The following is a 19,203-nucleotide window of genomic DNA, read 5'->3' as shown; positions in this document are numbered from 1 at the left end:
CCCGCCAAACAACAATAATGGCTGCAACCAAAAAAAATAGCCAAGTGTTGTGGCGGATGCCTGTGGTCCCAGCTACTTGGGAGGCAGAGGCAGGAGACTCACTTAAGCCCAGGAGTTGGAGGTTGCTGTGAACTGTGATGCCACAGCCCTCTACCCAGGGGGTCAGCTTAAGGCTCTGTCTCAAAAAAAAGAGAAAAAAAGTTTATTATCCTGGGCATCTTTATTCTTCCTTTCTGCATTGCACAATTCACTTGAAACCCTGGCACTTCTATTAATTTGAATTTGTTTGTATGTTGCTTTGCAAAGTTGTTAGTGAGCACCTTTTTAAAATTTTCTAATATTTTTATTGCACTAGTGACCATCTTAAGGGCTCTCTCTCCACTGACTACCAGTCCAGTAGAGACTAGTCAAGTACAGATTACTCTCCATGGAAATGACTGGGTAACCATAGTTACCCTCTCCCTTTGCTAAATTGTAGTAGTAGTGTTTAAGAAAGCAGGTGATCAGCTTTCCCTGACCGCCTCATTCTGTCTCACCCTCCTCTGAGCTCAGTTCATTTCATACACTATTAGTTACCTAATGCCATGTTCAAGGTGCCGGGTCCATCTCTTACCTAAACTCCATGTTACTATTTATCAGGTATGCTCACTCAGGTCTCTCTGGGGAGATTCAGGTCCCAAGGAGAGGCAATAAGCCTCCCCATCCAGACACATGATTATGCAGCAACAGAAAATTGACTTCAATTTGAATGTGGAGCAGAAGTGCTTCCATACATCACTGGGGAAATGTGCTGCCTTTGCAGCTAAAGGGTGGTGGGAACAGGCCCTGGTTCTGCTTTCCCTTATAGCTGAAGAACGTTCCTAATGCACAGGGGAACTGTGGAGAAAGAAGATGGAGCAAACACAGGAGTTTATGTCACTAATGGAGGAAGCAGGGGGTCCAGGCTGAGCGTCTCTTGTCTGAATGCTTGGGGCCAGAAGTGTTTTAGATGTCAGGTATTTTTGGATTTTGAGATATTTGCATTAGACTTGCTGAGTCTCTGTAATCCAAAAATCTACAACACTCCTATGAGCATTTCCTTTGAGTGTCATCTTAGTGCTCAAAATGTTCCAGATTTTGGAGCATTTGGATTTCAGATTTTGAGATTAGGGATGTGTAACTTGTAGCTCTAAACCATTGCACCTCACGTTTTAAACAAAACAAATAAAGAACAGTGTTAGCCAGTTTTTCAGGAGAAATATTCACACATACACCCTTTGTGTGCTTATATTTATGTATGTGGGTATATGAGATTTACTATTAACTTATATGTCTTCTTTTATTAAAGAGTCCCAAATGCTTTATCAATTGTGTCTTATCACTTAAGAGTGGCACTTAGAGCATTTAAAGCTTGACATAATCTGAGCCATAAGTTTCAGAGTACCTTGCCCACAGTCTGAACTCCATGGGGGCAGGGGCTTTGCCTGTGCTGCTTTCTGTTGTGTTCCCAGGACTCAGGGCTTGGCACACAGTCCATCACATTAGTTGGGTGTGTGGCTTATAAAGTTAACCAGTGTTTTCTAAGCAACCTCTGAAAAGCTCCTGCCCAGGCAGGTGAGGTGCTCATCTCGTGCTGTCCCTCAGACCCAGGTCACAGTACACATGCCACACAATATTGACTGTTCACCTTTCTCTAGCACTAGTCTCTGGGTTTCTGAGGCAATGCCCCGGCCTGGTCTGGTGTGCAGTTCCAGTGCCTTGGGAATGCCTGGTGCTTATGAGTTGATTGCTTGTTGACATGAACTAATTAGAGCATATTCTCTCATGTGAATCTATTTCCTGAAATAATAAATCTAATTTAAGATGAACAACAGCAGGTGTAACCTGTCAGCTCCTTGTAATAGGGTTCATACATGGGATAGAATGTAAAATGATTCAATGTCATATTTTTACACCCCCCCCCCCACACACACAACAGGATGAAGATGGAAAACCACTCCTGCCCACAGAGCTCAAGGAGCAGCTTCCAGTAAGCAAGCGGTTTTTCTCTGAGTGTACCCTTTTCCTTTTGGCCCTGATTGTTAATTCAGGAAGGACATAGCTTTCCTCTTACTGAATTGATCAGCATGTCAATACTGGCATATTTTGAAGAGGAGACAAATGACAGTGGTGTTTGTTGGTCCCTTTCCCGGTTCTTACAGCCCTTGAGGGAAGACGTCCTTCTTGATACTTTGTCTGAGGACTTCTCCAGTCCCCTGAATACTTCATCTCTTGTAAGTCTGAAACTCTTGGTTTTATTTCTTTACTTTTAGAGTAAATTAACTGGAAAAATAAATGGAAACTTGTGACTTAGAATCTGAGGAAACTCACAAAATTAATAGCCCTATATCTGCTGTAGCCATTCCAAATGTATTGCGCCATAAAATAAAGTCCCAGCACAGTGGGTGTTCTCAGCAGTGTACCTGGTTGGACCAGTCAGTGTGTACTATGTCACATGTCCCTGTGAAGAGAAAATTTAAATTTGAATTTATCCAAAATTACTTCTCAGCTATTTTACCTGCTATTTCTACAATTTATCATTTCGCAAATTGCCTCCTAAGAAAACTTAGCTCCATGTGTAATAGTTAGTCCCTTAAAGGGAATTCTATTACTAGAAAGTTAGGACAGTGCGGGGTAATGTTAAGCAGGCTTCTCTACTGTAGGATTTTTAGGGATTTATATACGAATGTATATTGTAAGTCTGTTAGATTTCCCAAACGTATACAACTGCAGAACCTTTTTGTGTGGGATCTGAGTTCTGTATTTACAGGTGACCCAGTTTTTAAGCCACTGAATGTTTTGTTGTCAGTCAGTTGGAAAAGAAATTAACAGAGTCCTATATGGGCAATGTCACAGAAAATATATTTGTATCAGAATATAAATACCGGGCTGCCAAAAATGTATACACATTGTAAGAAATGTTATCTGTGTATTATATGTACATTATATTATGTGTACTTGGAGTGCTTCTTGTCATTGAAGAAGTCAATCATCACTTGTATTCATCTTTTGTTATCACTATATATTATTACAATTTTAATATAGTTTTTCCTTTCTTAAGATGTGTATATGTTTTTCTGGCATCTTCTGTATATTTATAGACAGAATGAGTGACAAATACAAGAAATAATGATTCTTTGGAGTTGCCAGAAGCTGTTATTCTTGCTGAAGTGATAAATCCCTCCCAGAAGGGCTTACTAACTAAAGGATGCGCCTCACCCCTATAAAAAGCACCACACTATTCATTCATTCACCCCATTCCATGACCTCCTTCCCATCCCCCATGTAAGCAGAGCTCATCACACAGGCTCTCCAGCCCAACCTAGATACTGGAAGTCCTGGGAGGAGTGTCAGGTGAGCAGTGCTCAGTGGTGTGGAGTCATGGCCATGGCAGGGACACAGGCTGTCAAGCAGAGTGTGGGCAGCAAGGTTTAATACCCCCCACCCTGTCATTTTTCTTTTTTATTAAATCATAGCTGTGTACATTAATGCATTTATGGGGTACAATGTGCTGGTTTTATATACAATACTTACATCAAACTGGTTAACATAGCCTTCACCATACTTTCTTAATTATTGTGTTAAGATATTAATATTCTGTATGTAGTAGATTTGACATGTACCCTTGTAAAATGCACCATTGGTGTGGTCCCATTAGTTAAGGGTTTCTTCCTCTTAGAAACGTAAAAGATTTAGAGAAAGTAACAATGAATTTAAATGCACCCCATGCACTTACTCAAAGGTATACAACAGTAGAATAACTAGATCAAGCAACATTTATTTTTACTCATCGGAAATTAACAATCTAGCAAAGAAAATTATATTAGTGTCAACAATATAATTGGTAAAGTAGGGAAAAAAATATGATAAGAAACATATAGTAAAAATAGAAAATTATTTGGGGAAATATTCCATGAACTTTGGAGAAAAAAATATCACATACTGCCTCAAATACTTAAGAGTATTTTTAAATACTTAAAGAGTAGGTACTGTAATACCATATCATATTCTTTAATCATAATAAAATAAAACAGAAATTACATTTTTAAAGGAAACATTTTAAATATCCCCCTAAAAATCCTGAAATCGGTTCACAATAGGCTATTCAGCTGGGCATGGTGGCTCATGCCTGTGATCTTACCACTCTGGAAGGAGGCAGCAGGTGGATCGCTTGAGTTCAGGAGTTCCAGACCAGCCTGAGCAACAGTGAGAACCTGTATTTACTAAAAATGAGAAAACTGAGACAAAAGGATCACTTGAGCCCAAGAGTTTGAGGTTGCTGTGAGCTATAATGCTACGGTGCTCTACATTAGAGGGTGAGTGAGGGAGACTCTGTCTCCAAAAAGAAAGAAAGAAAGAAAGAATAGGCTATTTTAAAAAATCAAGGGTAAGATGTTGTAAATGAAAATATTTGAGAAGCAGCCAAAACAGTATTCATAAGATAGATTTATTGTCATAAATACCTTCATCAATAATAGAGAAACTTAATAAACCAAAAGTTTATTGAATTTTAAATTTAAATTTCTAAAAGCTATAATGTAATAACTACCCAAAAGAAAGTAGCAATAAATGTTAATAGCAGGAGGTAAAAATATCAGCATTACAGTTAACTGGCTAACAGCTTATAGTTGGTTTTGTGAAATAACACTTTATAAAATGCTGGCAAATGTAAAAGAAAAACCTTTACAGATAAAATACAATTAAATTTCAAAATGAAAATATAATAATCAATAAAAAGATCAACCAAAGTGATGATAGTTCAGAGCCAGTAATCAGTTGGTTTTTATGAATGTCTAAAAATGTCTTTTATGTCTATGGCTGTCTTTATAAAACACTAGCAGAGAAAGAGAAAATCTTACTAAAAATAAAATTGAAGAAAACATTAGAAAATATAATGCAAGAAGAGCACAATTAAATTATTCTCTGTGTACACAAATTTTCTAAGACATTTTTAAATAAAAATATAAAACAGTACAGTTGGCAGAACCTAAAGAAAAGAAAGACTAATGAAGAGATTACAACTGTTCTCAATGTTTCCTTCCCCTAAAAGTTTAAAGATGACTCTTTTAAACAGGGTGACACTCAGATATAATTGTCACAGGGCATAAATATGCTGTGAAAAAGATGGTGTCCTACATAGTCACTTCTACAAGTAATTACAAAGCTAATCTTAAAACTTGAGGAATATGATAACATCAACTAAAGTTACTTAAATCTATAGATGTCAAAATTACTAAGATAGAATATAACACATAATTTAAGCAATTATTTGCCATTATTATTAACATTTAGCAGGAAATTGCCAATATAATGTAGAAATTTTTCATATAAAAGATATATTTGAAATTTTATATACATTTATGCTTAACATTTTAAAGAGTATTTAATTTTAAGAATCAAATATTCAGGAAGGGGAGAGCAGAGAAAGAAAGAAGGAGGGAGGGTGGAGGAAAGGAAAAGGAGAGAGAGGGAAGGAGGGAGGGGTGGGGTCTTGGTGTGTGCCACATCTTTTGGGGGCATGACTTGATTGTAAGAGGGACTTTACCTAATAAATGCAATCAGTGTAACCTGGTTTCTTGTATCCTCAATAAATCCCCAACAGTAAAAAAAAAAAAAAAAAAAAAGAATCAAATATTCAATATCCTTAAAATCAGAAACTATGAAAAGTTTATCGTCACTTAATGTAGCATGGACGAATCATCAACACATAAAAAGGAAATAAAAAAATTTTAAAAGAAGCATTTTACGTATTTGTAGATATCACTATTTGTAGATAACATTTTGTATGCTATTTATATTATTAACAACAGATTAGAACATATAATTAATGAGATATAAGATCTATGTAAAGAAAACTTCAAAAGGGGAAATAATTAGAAAAATAAAGGCACGAAGAAATTGAAATCCACACTTTGAGACACTTTAAATGTGTCATAGAAAGAATGATGGCAAGTCTCTCAAGTCAATTTTTAATTAAAAATTTACCTTATAAAATAGACTTGCTGGAACTCAAAATTATTTAAAAATATAAATATACTTGATAGGCTCAGCGCCAATAGCTCAAGCGGCTAAGGTGCCAGCCACATCCTGGAACTGGTAGGTTTGAATCTAGCCCAGGCCTGCAAACAACAATGACAACTACAATCCAAAAATAGCTGGGCATTGTGGCAGGCACCTGAGTCCCAGCTACTTGGGAGGCTGAGGCAAGAGAATTGCTTAAGCCCAGGAGTTGGAGGTTGCTGTGAGCTGTGATGCCATGTCACTCTACCCAGGGCAACAGCTTGAGTCTCTGTCTCAAAAAAAAAAAAATTATATATATGTGTGTGTGTGTGTGTGTGTGTGTATATATCACTTGATAAATATGGAAAAACGTTCAAGTATTTTTCAGTATTTTTAGGACAGATTAATTTCTCTAAACACTAGGATATGTTATGTAGTCATAACATATAGTATGAAGCAAAAAATTGAGAAATGGACATAAATGATAGATTTAGTGTTTTTGGAAAGAGAAGAAATTACTTTATACTTTTGTGGCATCTCAGATTAATTCAATGATAGTGTATACAGGTACAACTTTGTAAAGCAAATTGCATCTGGGTTATTCCATACTAGCATTAAAAGGCTTAAATAATGAATCAATACAATTTTCTGGTTAAGAAGACAACACAAATGTTTTATTATGTTATTCTTTTCATTTGACAGTTGTAATAGAACCAAAGGTTTCCCATAAATATTGTATATCATGTTGAAGTATCTTTCTGAAAACTGGTATCTCCTTAATGTTCTTTTCCCTACCTTTTGGTTAAATTTGCTATTGTTTTTTCTCAAATTGAAGTACCCATAATTGGAGTAACCAAAGAGTTCTGGATTAGTTTTTGTTTTTTCATCAATAGTTATATCTAATTTTTTTTAATCAAATTAAAGGAAATACTTGAATATGAAGTAAATATGAAATATTTTAAAAGTTATTTCCAAAAGTTTCTAGAATAACATTGACATTGACAAGAAAATAATAAAATTGAAACTTCATATTGTGTGCCATACACAATATGTAAGTAATACATCATTTTATACCTATATTAGCAGAAATAAAAAATTTGTGATGAAAATTTAATTCTGATTAGCAAGTCCATGAGTCAATGCTTTTAGCACTATAATTCCTAGCAACTTTTGAGAGGGTAGTTTGACAGAATATAGCCAATATCATAAGAAGACCCACTTCAAGAACTTTTCTCAAAGCATTTTTTTAAAAAGTTTAAAAACTTTAACCTAAATGTACAATAGGAAATGTAAACAAACCATGGAACGCTATTGGACAATATTAATAATAAATATGAGTATGAAATAGAAACAGAAAATTTTATAAAACTATAGAGAAGGAAGTAAAATAAAAATTGCTTTTAAGATTATATGTTACTGTGTTTTTGGATCCAGAGTAGACAATGATGAAGCTGTTATAAGTGTTACATTTCAGTGATGGTATTGTGGACATAATTTTATACATGTGTTGCTGATAAAAATTTTGTTTTACTAAAAGAAATTCGAAGATGCTAAACTTTCTGCTGTCATCTCTGAAGTGGTTTCCCAAACCCCAGGTTCAGCCACTCACTCTGGAGCCCCACCCCCGGATAAGTCGGTAAGCAACCTATCTTGTTCCAAATAAATACTTGTTTCTGCAACAGCAACAGCATCAAGGAAAGAAAACAGAGCACCTGCTGGCTGGGTGAGATGGCTCACACCTGTGATCCCAGCCCTCTGGGAGGCTGAGGGAGGTGGGCTGCTTGAGCTCAGGAGTTTGAGACCAGCATTAACAAAAGAGAGACCCTGGCTCTACTAAAAATGGAAAAACTAGTTAGGGCATGGTGGTGGGCACCTATAGTCCCAGCTACATGGAAGGCTGTGGCAAGAAGATCGTTTGAGCCCAGGAGTTTGAGGTTGCTGTGAGCTATGATTCCACCATACTCTACTCAGGAGGACAAAGTGAAACTGTCTCAAAAAAAAAAAACAAACAAACAAACAAAAAAAACACCCCCCACACAGAACAAATTAAAATAGACTAAATTATTAGGAAAATTAGGCATCTTTTGTTTCAGAAGAGCTAAGACTGGTAGGGAGAGAGTAGAAAATAACTTTGAAATGATTAAATGAAACAATATATGTGAAAGTATTTTACACTGCTGAGGTGCTCAACATTATTGTAACTTTATTATATAATTGAAAGTACACGTGCATTGTGTCTATATCTTAATTATTAGATTTGAACAATTCTTTAGCTTTCCTGATCAGTGATTTTTCTCTATTTTTTTTCTAATGCATTACCTATTGTTTGATCTCAAGTTTATTTTATGAACTTCTTAAATCTGAGCTTCTCAGAGCCAAGTTTTTTTTATAAACATCTCACAGAACTATTTTCCTCCCATTCACACCAGTAAAAATTTGTCATTTTCATACTAGCAATAGAAAAACTTCAGCATCTATATCATTTTAATTATATACACGTTTTGAGGCAAGGCTGTGGGACCAAAGCTTTTCCAGAGTTCCTTGATTAATTACTTGTGCATTACCAAATTCACAGTATGGAGGAGACCAAAACACATCAAGAGGTAAAGGGTTTGCCTTCAGCCAGATATACCCCTCCTATGGTTGAAAACAGCCTGAAGGAGATGAAGCAGCTTTAGTGAAGTCAGCTATGTTTCCATTATTTTGATGTGGTATCAAAGCTTACTCAGTGCTGTATTCTGAGATTCTGATGAATTTTCATCCTGTTGAGTTGGCCTCAAGATCATCTGAAAATATCCAGAGCCACAGGTGGCAAAGCCCAGACTAGGCTGAGGGTAGCTCCCCCATTAGCTGTTATAATCTTAGGCTCTAGTGAAGCACCTAAAACCAGTAAAATGCTGTGTGTGCGGGTGTGGGTGTGTGTGAGAGAGTGAGAGAGCATACCCACAGTGATGAAAGTGCCTACTCAACGGAAAGGAAGACTCGCTGATACCCCAAGCTGCCTTTCACTCTTCAGGTCTTAACACTCAGCCCAGAGGTTCTTCCTGATTGAGACTATTAGTAAACACTAGCTATCAAAATGCTTTTGCCTTTAACAAGTAGGTTTTAGAAAGACACTTCTCTCAGCATTTTTCCTATCAGGAAGTGTTTCAGTTACTGCTTTATTTGAATTTATCACTAAAACTTAATGTGAAACTCAATTTAGATAACAAACTTTGGGAATCAAAGAGTCAGCTAAGCCACCGAGACTCGTGGAGTTTTCTTTGATGGGGAAGTTAGACTGTCACCATTAGTGTTATGTGCACTGAAGGCCCCTTAAAATACATTTTCCTTTTTCTTTCTTTTTTGAGACAGAGTTTCACTCTGTTGCATGTGCCATCATACCTCATAGAAACCTCAAACTCCTGGATTCAAGCAGTCGTCCTGCATCAGCCTCCTGAGTAGATGGGACTACAGGCACCCGCCAAATGCCTAGCTAGTTTTTCTATTTTTTAGTAGAGACAGGATCTTGTTCTTGCTCAGGCTGGTCTCAAAACCTGAGCTCAGGCTCGGCACCTACAGCTCAACCGGCTAAGGCGCCAGCCACGTACACCTAAGGTGGCGGGTTCGAATCCCCAGCCCGGCCCGCCAAACAACAATGACGGCTGCAAACAAAAAATAGCCGGGCGTTGTGGCGCGCGCCTGTGGTCCCAGCTACTTGGGAGGCGGAGGCAGGAGACTCGCTTGAGCCCAGGAGTTGGAGGTTGCTGTGAGCTGTAATGCCACGACACTTTACCAAGGGGGACAGCTTGAGGCTCTGTCGCAAAAAAACAAAACAAACAAAAAAAAAAACCTGAGCTTAAGCAAGCTATCTGCCTCAGCCTCCCAGAGCACAAGGATTACAGGCAAGAGGCCCCACACCTGGCTTTTTAGACATATTTTCAAATAGCTGTATAATAAAATCACTCCAACAGGGAAACCTGTTTCAGAAGGAAATGGATGATCCTGGATGTGACTGAACATGACAGAGAAAAGCTGTGGGTTCCCTTCACTTTTTTTTTCCTTCACTTTTTAAGAGTATGGCTTTAAGCATTTGACTTAGTGCCTCTAAGCTTACTTTCTACCTCCAGAAAAACCCTGCTTAGTTTACTCGGGGCCATTTGGCATCAAATAAAACTGGGTAGTGTATACAAACAGTCAGAAAATCAACCAGAACGCTCACACACTGCCGGAGAGAGCTCAGCATGGCGTAGTGTGTACAGACACTGAGAAAATCAACCGGAAAGCTCCTCACATTGCAGGAGAGAGCTCAGCATGGCGTCCTGTCCAGTATGGATATTAAACACATTTCACTTGAATTCACATAGAGATTGAAGTTAATGTTTTGAATGCACTGTGCTGAAAAATATTTTGGATAAAACTTTCATGACTTTGCTGTACTAATATTGATGTACAATTTACTATGTGCTAAAAATACAAGTTTTAAGTGCCTTTCAGTCACTTCTCAGCAACTTGAGATACAGGCACTGTTATTCATGATTCATAGCTGAGGAAATTGAGGCTCAGAGAGATTAAATACCTTACCTGAATTATACAGTAAATAACTGTTAGAACAAAGAAGCTATGTAGTTACCCTAATATTGTTCTGGTGGCCATTTTTCCCCCATATAATCCTAGCTCCCACTCACTTCTGCAGTTTACCTTCCATGAGCTTCCTGAGGGTGGAGAGAGAGAGGTTCCCCACCAGTTCAGAAATTCTCTCAAGTCTTCTGAGGGCCCCATGCTCAGTGGCAGGGAAGCCCCTTCTGCTTTCATGCCATTCTCTCTGGGCTTTGTGCTCTGGGAAGTCTTAAGGGGCAGTGCTGGGCTCTGTGGGCCCTACAGTCTGAGCTTTGTCAGGCTGACGTGGCCTTCAGGACCTGGACTCAGAATGCACCCTCAAAACCAAAGGAGCACTCACCCTATATTGCAGAATCCAGCTTCTGGGCTGACTGATGGCATCTGTGCATGTCACTTTCACATCTGTTTCCTGATCATTTAAACATCCTAACGAAAGGCACATGATTGGTCCATTTATTTCTAGACCCTCTAAGTGGCCTCTAGGTCACCTGCTGGGGTGTGACCCCAACACTTCCACTAAGACTCCTTAAGCTGGAGGACCTTCACCAGAGAAGGCAAGGTGGGTGGGAGGTGTTAGACTCCAGCCCTGAGAAGATGACAGGTGTGCAGCCCCTCCCCAGTCTCCCACTCTCAGCCTTCTCCTCTCTGGCACTGTCTGCTTGCCTACTGCCCCCAGATGTCTTTCTCTTCCAAGGAAACAGAACTCACCCTGAAAAGATGGGGTTCCTAGGCTGATCTGCCTCTGATACAGTTTGGCTAACCAGTGACTTATTCATTTATTATTTGCTTTTTAGCAGAGTGACAAAGAAATCGATGATGCCTTGAATAAACTCTCTGACAGTCTAGGACAGAGGCAGCCTGACCCTGATGAGAACAAACCGATGGAGGATAAAGTGAAGGTAGGAAAACATCCATTAATAAGTAAAAATTTAATCCTTGGTTCTTGATTCTATCATTGTTAGAGGAATATTGATGTGAACATTACCTGTGTTTGAAAAATGAAATTATAATGATGTAGAAAAATAAATCTGAATTCTACTGGAGGGGAGGTCCTTGAACCTATGAGAAAGAGACTGGCAGAGCCTCTCGTGGGTGGGGCACTGGGAGGCAGGTGCAGCTCACTCAGTGGCAGGGGTTTGCTTATTGGCAACACAAGTGCCCACTCAGGTAACCTGTTGTCCTCATCCTTGTCCTTCAGGTTTGCTTTCAAATAGGCAAAGTTGTAAACTTAGTCCTCTAAATTCCAAGATTGAATGGTTCTATTTTCTTATTTGAAAAATGAAATTCTTACATTAAAAAAGAAGAAAAAGATTTTTTTTTAACCTGTGGGTTGTATCTTCTAACAGTTCTTTTTTTTTTTTTTTTTATTAAATCATAGCTGTGTACATTAATACTGTCATGGGGTACAGATTGCTGTTTCTGTATACAATTTGAAATATTTTCATCAAACTGGTTAACATAGCCTTCATGTCATTTTCTTAGTTATTATGTTAAGACATTTATATTCTACATTTAGAAAGAGTCACATGTACCCTTATAGGATGAACCATAGACGTGATCCCACCAATCACCCTCCCGCCACTCATCCTCCCCCCTCCCCTCCCCTCCCTTCCCTCTCCCTTTTCCCCATATTCTTGGGCTAAAATTGGGTTATAGCTTTCCTATGAAAGCTATAAATTAGTTTTATAATAGGGCTGAGTACACTGGATACTTTTTCTTCCATTCTTGAGATGCTTGGCTAAGAAGACTATTTTCCAGCTCCATCCATGTAAACATGAAGGAGGTAAAATCTCCATCTTTCTTTAGGGCTGCATAGTATTCCATGGTGTACATATACCACAATTTATTAATCCATTAGTGGGTAGATGGGCACTTGGGCTTCTTCCATGACCTAGCAATTATGAATTGGGCTGCAATAAACATTCTGGTACAGCTATCTTTGTTGTAGTGTGCTTTTTGGTCTTCTGGATATATTCCTAGTAGAGGAATTATAGGATCAAATGGCAGGTCTATTTTTAGTTCTCTAAGTGTTCTCCAGATATCTTTCCAAAAGGAACATATTAGTTTGCAATCCCACCACCAGTGTAGAAGTGTTCCCTTTTCTCCACAACCATGCCCGCATTTGTGGTTTGGGGATTTTGTGATATGGGCTAATCTTACTGGAGTTAGATAGTTAGATATCTCAAAGTAGTTTTGATTTGCATTTCTCTGATGAGTAAGGATGATGAGCATTTTTTCATATATCTGTAGGCCATGTGCCTGTCTTCTTCAGAGAAGTTTCTCTTCAAGTCCCTTGCCCACCCTGAGATGGGATCACTTGTTCTCTTCTTGCTAATTTGTTTGAGTTCTCTGTGGATTCTGGTTATTAAACCTTTGTTGGATACATAACCAGCAAATATCCTCTCCCATTCTGAGGACTGTCTGCTTGCTTTACTCACTGTGTTCGTGGCTGTGCAGAAGTTTTTTAGTTTGATAAAGTTTCAGTAGTGTTATTTTTGATGTTGCTTCAATTGCCCGGGGTTCCTCATAAAATGTTTGCCCAGCCAATTTCTTCATGTTTTCCCTGCACTTTCTTCCAGTATTTTTATAGTTTCATGTCTTAAGTTTAAATCTTTAATCCAGTGAGAGTCTATCTTAGTTAGTGGTGAAAGGTGTGGGTCTAGTTTCAGTCTATGCAGGTCGCTAGCCAGTTTGCTCCGTACCATTTGTTAAATAGGGAATCTTTTCACCACTCAATGTTTTTAATTGGCTTGTCAAAGATCAGGTACCGGTAAGTAGCTGGATTCATCTTTTGGTTCTTTATTCTGTTCCATACATCTACTTCTCTGTTTTTGTGCCAGTACCATGCTGTTTTGATCACTATGGATTTATAGTATAATCTGAGGTCTGGTAGCGTGATTCCTCCTGCTTTGTTTTTATTTCTGAGTAATGTCTTGGCTATTCGAGGGTTTTTCTGATTCCATATAAAACAAAGTATTATTTTTTCAAGATCTTTAAAGTATGACAGTGGAGCTTTAATAGGGATTGCATTAAAATTATATATTGCTTTGGGTAGTATGGACATTTTAACAATGTTAATTCTTCCCAGCCATGATCATGGTATGTTTTTCCATTTGTTAACATTTTCAGCTATTTCTTTTCTTGGAGTTAGAGTTTCATAGTTCTCTTTATAGAGATCTTTCACGTCCTTTGTTAGGTAAACTCCCAAATATTTCATCTTCTTTGGCACTACTGTGAACAGAATAGAGTTCTTGACTATTTTTCAGCTTGACTGTTGTTGGTATATATAAAGGCTACCAATTTGTAATCTGAGACACTGCTGTATTCCTTAATCACTTCTAAGAGTTTTGTAGTAGAATTCCTGGTGTTTTCCAGATAATACAGTCATATCATCTGCAAAGAGTGAAAGTTTAATCTCTTCTGACCCTACATGGATACCCTTGGTCGCCTTTTCTTCCCTAATTGCAATGGCTAAAACTTCCATTACGATGTTAAAGAGCAGTAGAGACAATGGGCGACCTTGCCTGGTTCCAGATCTGAGTGAAAATGATTTCAACTTAACTCCATTCAATATAATATTGGCTGTGGGTTTGCTGTAGATGGCCTCTATTGTGTAAGAAATGTCCCTTCTATACCAATTTTCTTAAGTGTTTGGATCATGAAGGGATGCTGGATATTATCAAAAGCTTTTTCTGCATTAATTCAGAGAATCATATGGTCTTTGTGTTTTAATTTGTTTATGTGATGAATTACGTTTATAGATTTATGTACGTTGAACCAGCCTTGAGATCCTGGGTTAAAACCCACTTGGTCGTGGTGTATAATTTATTTGATGTGTTGCCTTATTCTGTTTGTTGGGATCTTGTTGAATATTTTATCATCAATATTCATTAGTGATATTGGTCTGTAATTTTCTTGTTGGGTCCTTTCCTGGTTTGGGGATTAAGGTGATGTTTGCTTCATAGAATGTGTTGGGTAGTATTCCTTCTTTTTCTATATTTTGGAAAAGGTTAAGTAATATAGGTACTAGTTCCTCTTTAAAGGTTTGGTAGAATTCTGACATGAAGCCATCTGGTCCCAGGCTTTTCTTTTTAGGGAGATTTTGTATAGTTGATGGTATTTCAGAAATTGATATAGGCCTGTTCAACATTTCCACATCATTCTGTCTAAGTCTTGGAACATGGAGTGCTTCCAAGTATTGGTCTGTTACCTTCAGATTTTCATATTTCTGAGAATAAAATTTCTTATAATATTCATTAAGGATTTTTTGAATTTCTGAGGGGTCTGTTGTTATTCTCCTAACAGTTCTTGAGGATAATTATGTAACCAATTATTTCAAGTCCAAATACAAAGAGAACTTTCACAGATGATGAGCTGACACATGAAAGCACATGAATTTACTTTTTTCACCAAATAGTAGTCTGTTGAAGTCATCTGTGTTGTTCTATTTCTTAAAAAACAAAACCAGACCATATATTTTGCCTCACAAATGTATACTAAATGTAGACTACAGAATATAGAATGTATAATATTTTCTAAGTGAAAGAAGAAATGAATGTTGATTAATTTTCTCACTGTTAACAGGAAAAAGCTAAAGCCGAGCACAGAGACAAACTTGGAGAGCGAGATGATACTCTCCCTCCCGATTATAGACACCTCTTGGACGGTGACGGGAAGGTAAACGGGAGCAAAACTCCAGGTCACATGTGCTATGAAGCTTTTGAAATTTAAGCCTCCTTTGAAATAAAGAGAAGTTTCCTTCTTTTACCAGAGTATAAAAACACATAACTGACTGCTATTAAATGTCCCCCCCAGAGCTGATGAGCAGGCTATCTAGAATTCTGTAAGTGTTAATTTGAGCCAATATCATTTGATATTCACATGCTGGGGTCTGTGGTATGAACAGGGATAAATAATGTTCAGTCACTGATGCTTGTACATCAGGAGATGTACACAGATGGATTCTCTTTTCAAGAAATGGCTATAAAAATGACCAAGGCAATGGAATTTGAAAGGAAGAAGGCTCGGTGTAAGGAGAACAGAAAGCAGCTAGTTGGAATAATTAATAGGACAAATAAATAAGGTCCCTCCAAGGCTTGGGGTCTCCCTCTGTTCTGCTTCACCACTAGCACTCCTGAAAGTGAGGGCAGGCAAAGTGTCCTGTTTCTGTCCAAAAGTCCCCAGCTTTTGTCTCCAACTTGGAAGCCAGTTCTTCTTAGGTCAGCCCAGCCTTCCTCCCTCCCCTACTCTGCTTCCTATTCAGCATCAGCCTACTTTCGAGTCAATTTGATGGTAAGTAGCCCTTCCCAGCCCTGTCCATTAAATCAAAATGAAGAAGACCAAGTTACGCCCTTCTCCCTCTGTACTGATTCTGTCGGCGGGACACTGCCAGCCCCTTGTCAGGCATCAGCCCTCCTTACCCCTGCTTCTATACGCCTCAAGGTGGCCAGCCATTCTGCATTCTGCCCGAGTCCTCCCTACTAAGGTAGCACAACCTCATTTGATTGTATTGGTTGGGAAATGTGGTACTTAGTGCCCTGGCTTTTGAGGACGGACAGTCTCTGATGAGTTTCAGAGTACAATGAGCTATGGTAAATAAAGACTAAGACACAACTAAATTCCTAAGGCCAGTCTGTTTCTTAAATTTCCCCCAAGTCTCCTAAGATGGTTTTAAGGGTAGGAATTAAGCACAGCTGGTGGAGAGATAATAGGACCCAGACTCATCAGCTATTGCAGATTTGGACTCTAATATGTCCAAGGCAATCACTGGGCAGTAGATCCTGAATATACTGACTAAGTTTGAGTAAACCTTTACAAAGATTCCTGTAATCAAAAATCTGCCCTGTTTTTAAGGACAAACCTGCGAAGCCACCTACAAATAGATCACAGGAGTCAAAGGTAATTACCATAGTGGTATGTTTCCATGCTTAAAAACTTATTCTAGCTATAGCTTTATTTTGCATTTTAAACAGCTAAAATGTACTAATTGATCAACACTTATGTGCACATGTAGAAACTGTGCTCATAGGAAATCAAGCAGGTGGGGGGAGGAGTGGATGGGTAAGTTCACACCTGATGGTACGTGCACACGATCTGGGTGATGGACATACTTGTAAATTTGACTCATGGTAAAAAGTGATTTATGTAACCAAAACGTCTGCAGCCTTGTAATATTCTGAAATTAAAAAAAAAACCTAAAATGTATTGGATGCCTGCCCTGAGCTTAGTCTTAAAAGGCATGTGCATTAAGTGTGTGCATCTGTTATTTACCTTGAAGTTAGAAATCACAAAAACCCTTTCAGACAGACAGTGCCATTTTCCAGATGAGAAAACTGAGACTCAGAGAACACTAAGCAACTTGTGTTACATAGTAGAAGAAAATAAAGCTGTCAAGATTTCATGGTTTTTAAATTTATTTTTTATTTAAAGACAGAGTTTCACACTGTCCCCCTGGGTAGAGTGCCATAGCATCATAGCTGTCAGCAACCTCAAACTCTTGGGTTCAAGCGATCATCTTGTCTCAGCCTCCTGAGTAGATGGGACTATAGGCACCCACCACACCTGGCTTATTTTTCTATTCTTGGTAGAGACGGGGGTCTTGCTCTGGCTCAGGCTGGTCTTGAACTCCTGAGCTCAGACAATCCACCCACCTTGGCCTCTCAGAGTGCTGGGATTATAGGCATGAGCCACCATGTCTGGGCTAAGATTTCATGTTTTAATATCTCCTTTGCAATACATAGTTAATAGTAAAAAAAGAAAAAAGTCAGCAAGTTCTTTTTCATAAAGAACTTTTCTGTTTAAGTGATGTGGGCAAATGTCCCATAGAGCATTGTGTCTATTTGATGCTTCTTCCCTGATGGTTATTTCTGTTAATATCTCAGAATCCTACAGGTAACCGAGACCCCGTTGATGTCCTCTCAGGAGATTTTGACAGCTGTCCCTCAACTACAGAAACCTCACAGAACACAGCAAAGGTACTATGCTTTTTCATATTGATTTTCTTTGGAATATGTATGTAGGTGGGTACATATATATAATTGTTAAACTATAGAATGAATCAAATGATACCACACAGAAACCTGAAAATTGAGAAAAAGCAAAAACATCTGTATTTCTGTTGCCTCCCAAACACCATAATTTGGTATATTTCCTTGGCCTTGTCCATATGTATGTTTTACATAATTCTATTTGCAGTCTGTTTATAGAACATTGCATATGTCGCTTTATAATTTCCATAACCATCATTTTTTGTTGCTGCACTGTGTGGTCGCGTGACAGTAATGCTGTGTCTGTGGTCATGTAAAGTGAGAGCCGTGGCTGACTGTATCAGGCCCTGTCATGCTCACCTGCACTCTGGAGTTTCCTCCCCTTTTCTGCCTGGCCCCACTGGTTGGCTGTTCCTCATTCCTCAGGGTACAGCTCAGGCATCAGCTCCTTTAGGAAGACTAACTTGCCTTGCTCCTCCCTGCCCAGGCCCAGGTTACAGGCCTCTCTTAGTGTCCTCCCTGCATATGGTTTCCTGTTGGCGTAGTGTGTCACAGCATGCAGCCATGCACTCACACTGCAGTGATGTGTCCTTCACCTGTGTGCTCAGCAGTAGTAAACCATCTGTTTATCAGGTGCTCAAAACATGTTAAAAATTAGTGAAAAACTACTATACAAAGGATACTACATCACTGTTCTACATGGCTGAGTAGTATGCCATGCTAACAGCCTGGGTGGATCTGGAGACCGTTCTTCTGAGTGAAGTGTCACAAGAATGGAAAACCAAACGTTACATGTCCCCAGTTTTAAATTGGAACTAGTTGATCAACACTTATGTGCACATGCAGAAGTAAAACTCAACAGGAGTAAAGTAGGTGGTAGGAGGGAGGAGAAGGGGTTGGATTAATTCACACCTAATGGGTACAATGCACACATTCTAAGGTGAAGGGCACACTTAGAACTTTGACCTGAAAGGTACAAAAGCAAATTATGTAACCAAATCATGTGTACTCTCGTAATATTCTGAAATAAAAATAAATAAATTATAATTTTTTTTAAATGATGGAAAATCAACAAAAGCTAATCAAAGTGGTTACTTACAAGGGAGGGGTGCAACAGAATGGAATGGACAGAAATAGAACAGCATTTTGACTTTGGGATGTAGTTCTCACATAATAACAAGTGAAATGAAATTACAAAGAAAAAAAATCTGTGCAATGCAACAAATGTGGGGGACATTTTACCCATAACACAGATGGGAGGAAAGTGGCCAAGGTCCTTGTGGTTCTGTGCAGAGGAGCTAGTTCCACACACCAGTTTGCTGCTGTTCTCAAGCAGAGCTCCAAGCACTTAGTTGTCTTTCCACACTGGGGCATTTAATTTCCAGACTACCTCAGCATCCTGTTTTTCCCTCCTGGTAACCTCTAAATAATACCTTCCTGTATGAAAATGGGCTTTATTTTTACTTTTATTAAATCATAGCTGTGTACATTAATGCAGTCATGGGGTACAGTGTGCTGGTTTTATATACAATTTGAAATATTTTCACCAAACTGGTTAACATAGCCTTCATGGCATTTTCTTAGTTATTGTGTTAAGACA

The 19,203-nt window shown here is 38.5% G+C and overlaps 1 protein-coding gene across 4 annotated transcripts in view; it reads left to right on the top strand.

The window, feature by feature from the left end:
• CAST (calpastatin) overlaps positions 1 to 19,203 on the top strand; it is a 128,341-nt gene that overhangs the window by 98,613 nt on the left and 10,525 nt on the right. For 3 of the 4 annotated variants that reach the window (XM_012811347.2, XM_012811345.2, XM_012811348.2), the window contains 7 exons: positions 1,958 to 2,008; positions 2,181 to 2,252; positions 7,556 to 7,654; positions 11,412 to 11,516; positions 15,202 to 15,294; positions 16,471 to 16,515; positions 17,499 to 17,591. In XM_012811347.2, the coding sequence (XP_012666801.1) occupies positions 1,958 to 2,008; positions 2,181 to 2,252; positions 7,556 to 7,654; positions 11,412 to 11,516; positions 15,202 to 15,294; positions 16,471 to 16,515; positions 17,499 to 17,591 (558 nt within the window). The remainder of the gene's footprint in view (positions 1 to 1,957; positions 2,009 to 2,180; positions 2,253 to 7,555; positions 7,655 to 11,411; positions 11,517 to 15,201; positions 15,295 to 16,470; positions 16,516 to 17,498; positions 17,592 to 19,203) is intronic. The other variant, XM_012811346.2, reaches the window with a different exon arrangement.

Source organism: Otolemur garnettii, unplaced genomic scaffold (genome assembly GCF_000181295.1).
Source record: "Otolemur garnettii isolate 467f Iridium unplaced genomic scaffold, OtoGar3 scaffold00154, whole genome shotgun sequence".
NCBI classification, from domain to species: domain Eukaryota; kingdom Metazoa; phylum Chordata; class Mammalia; order Primates; family Galagidae; genus Otolemur; species Otolemur garnettii.
This window is presented reverse-complemented; position numbering and strand designations above follow the sequence as displayed.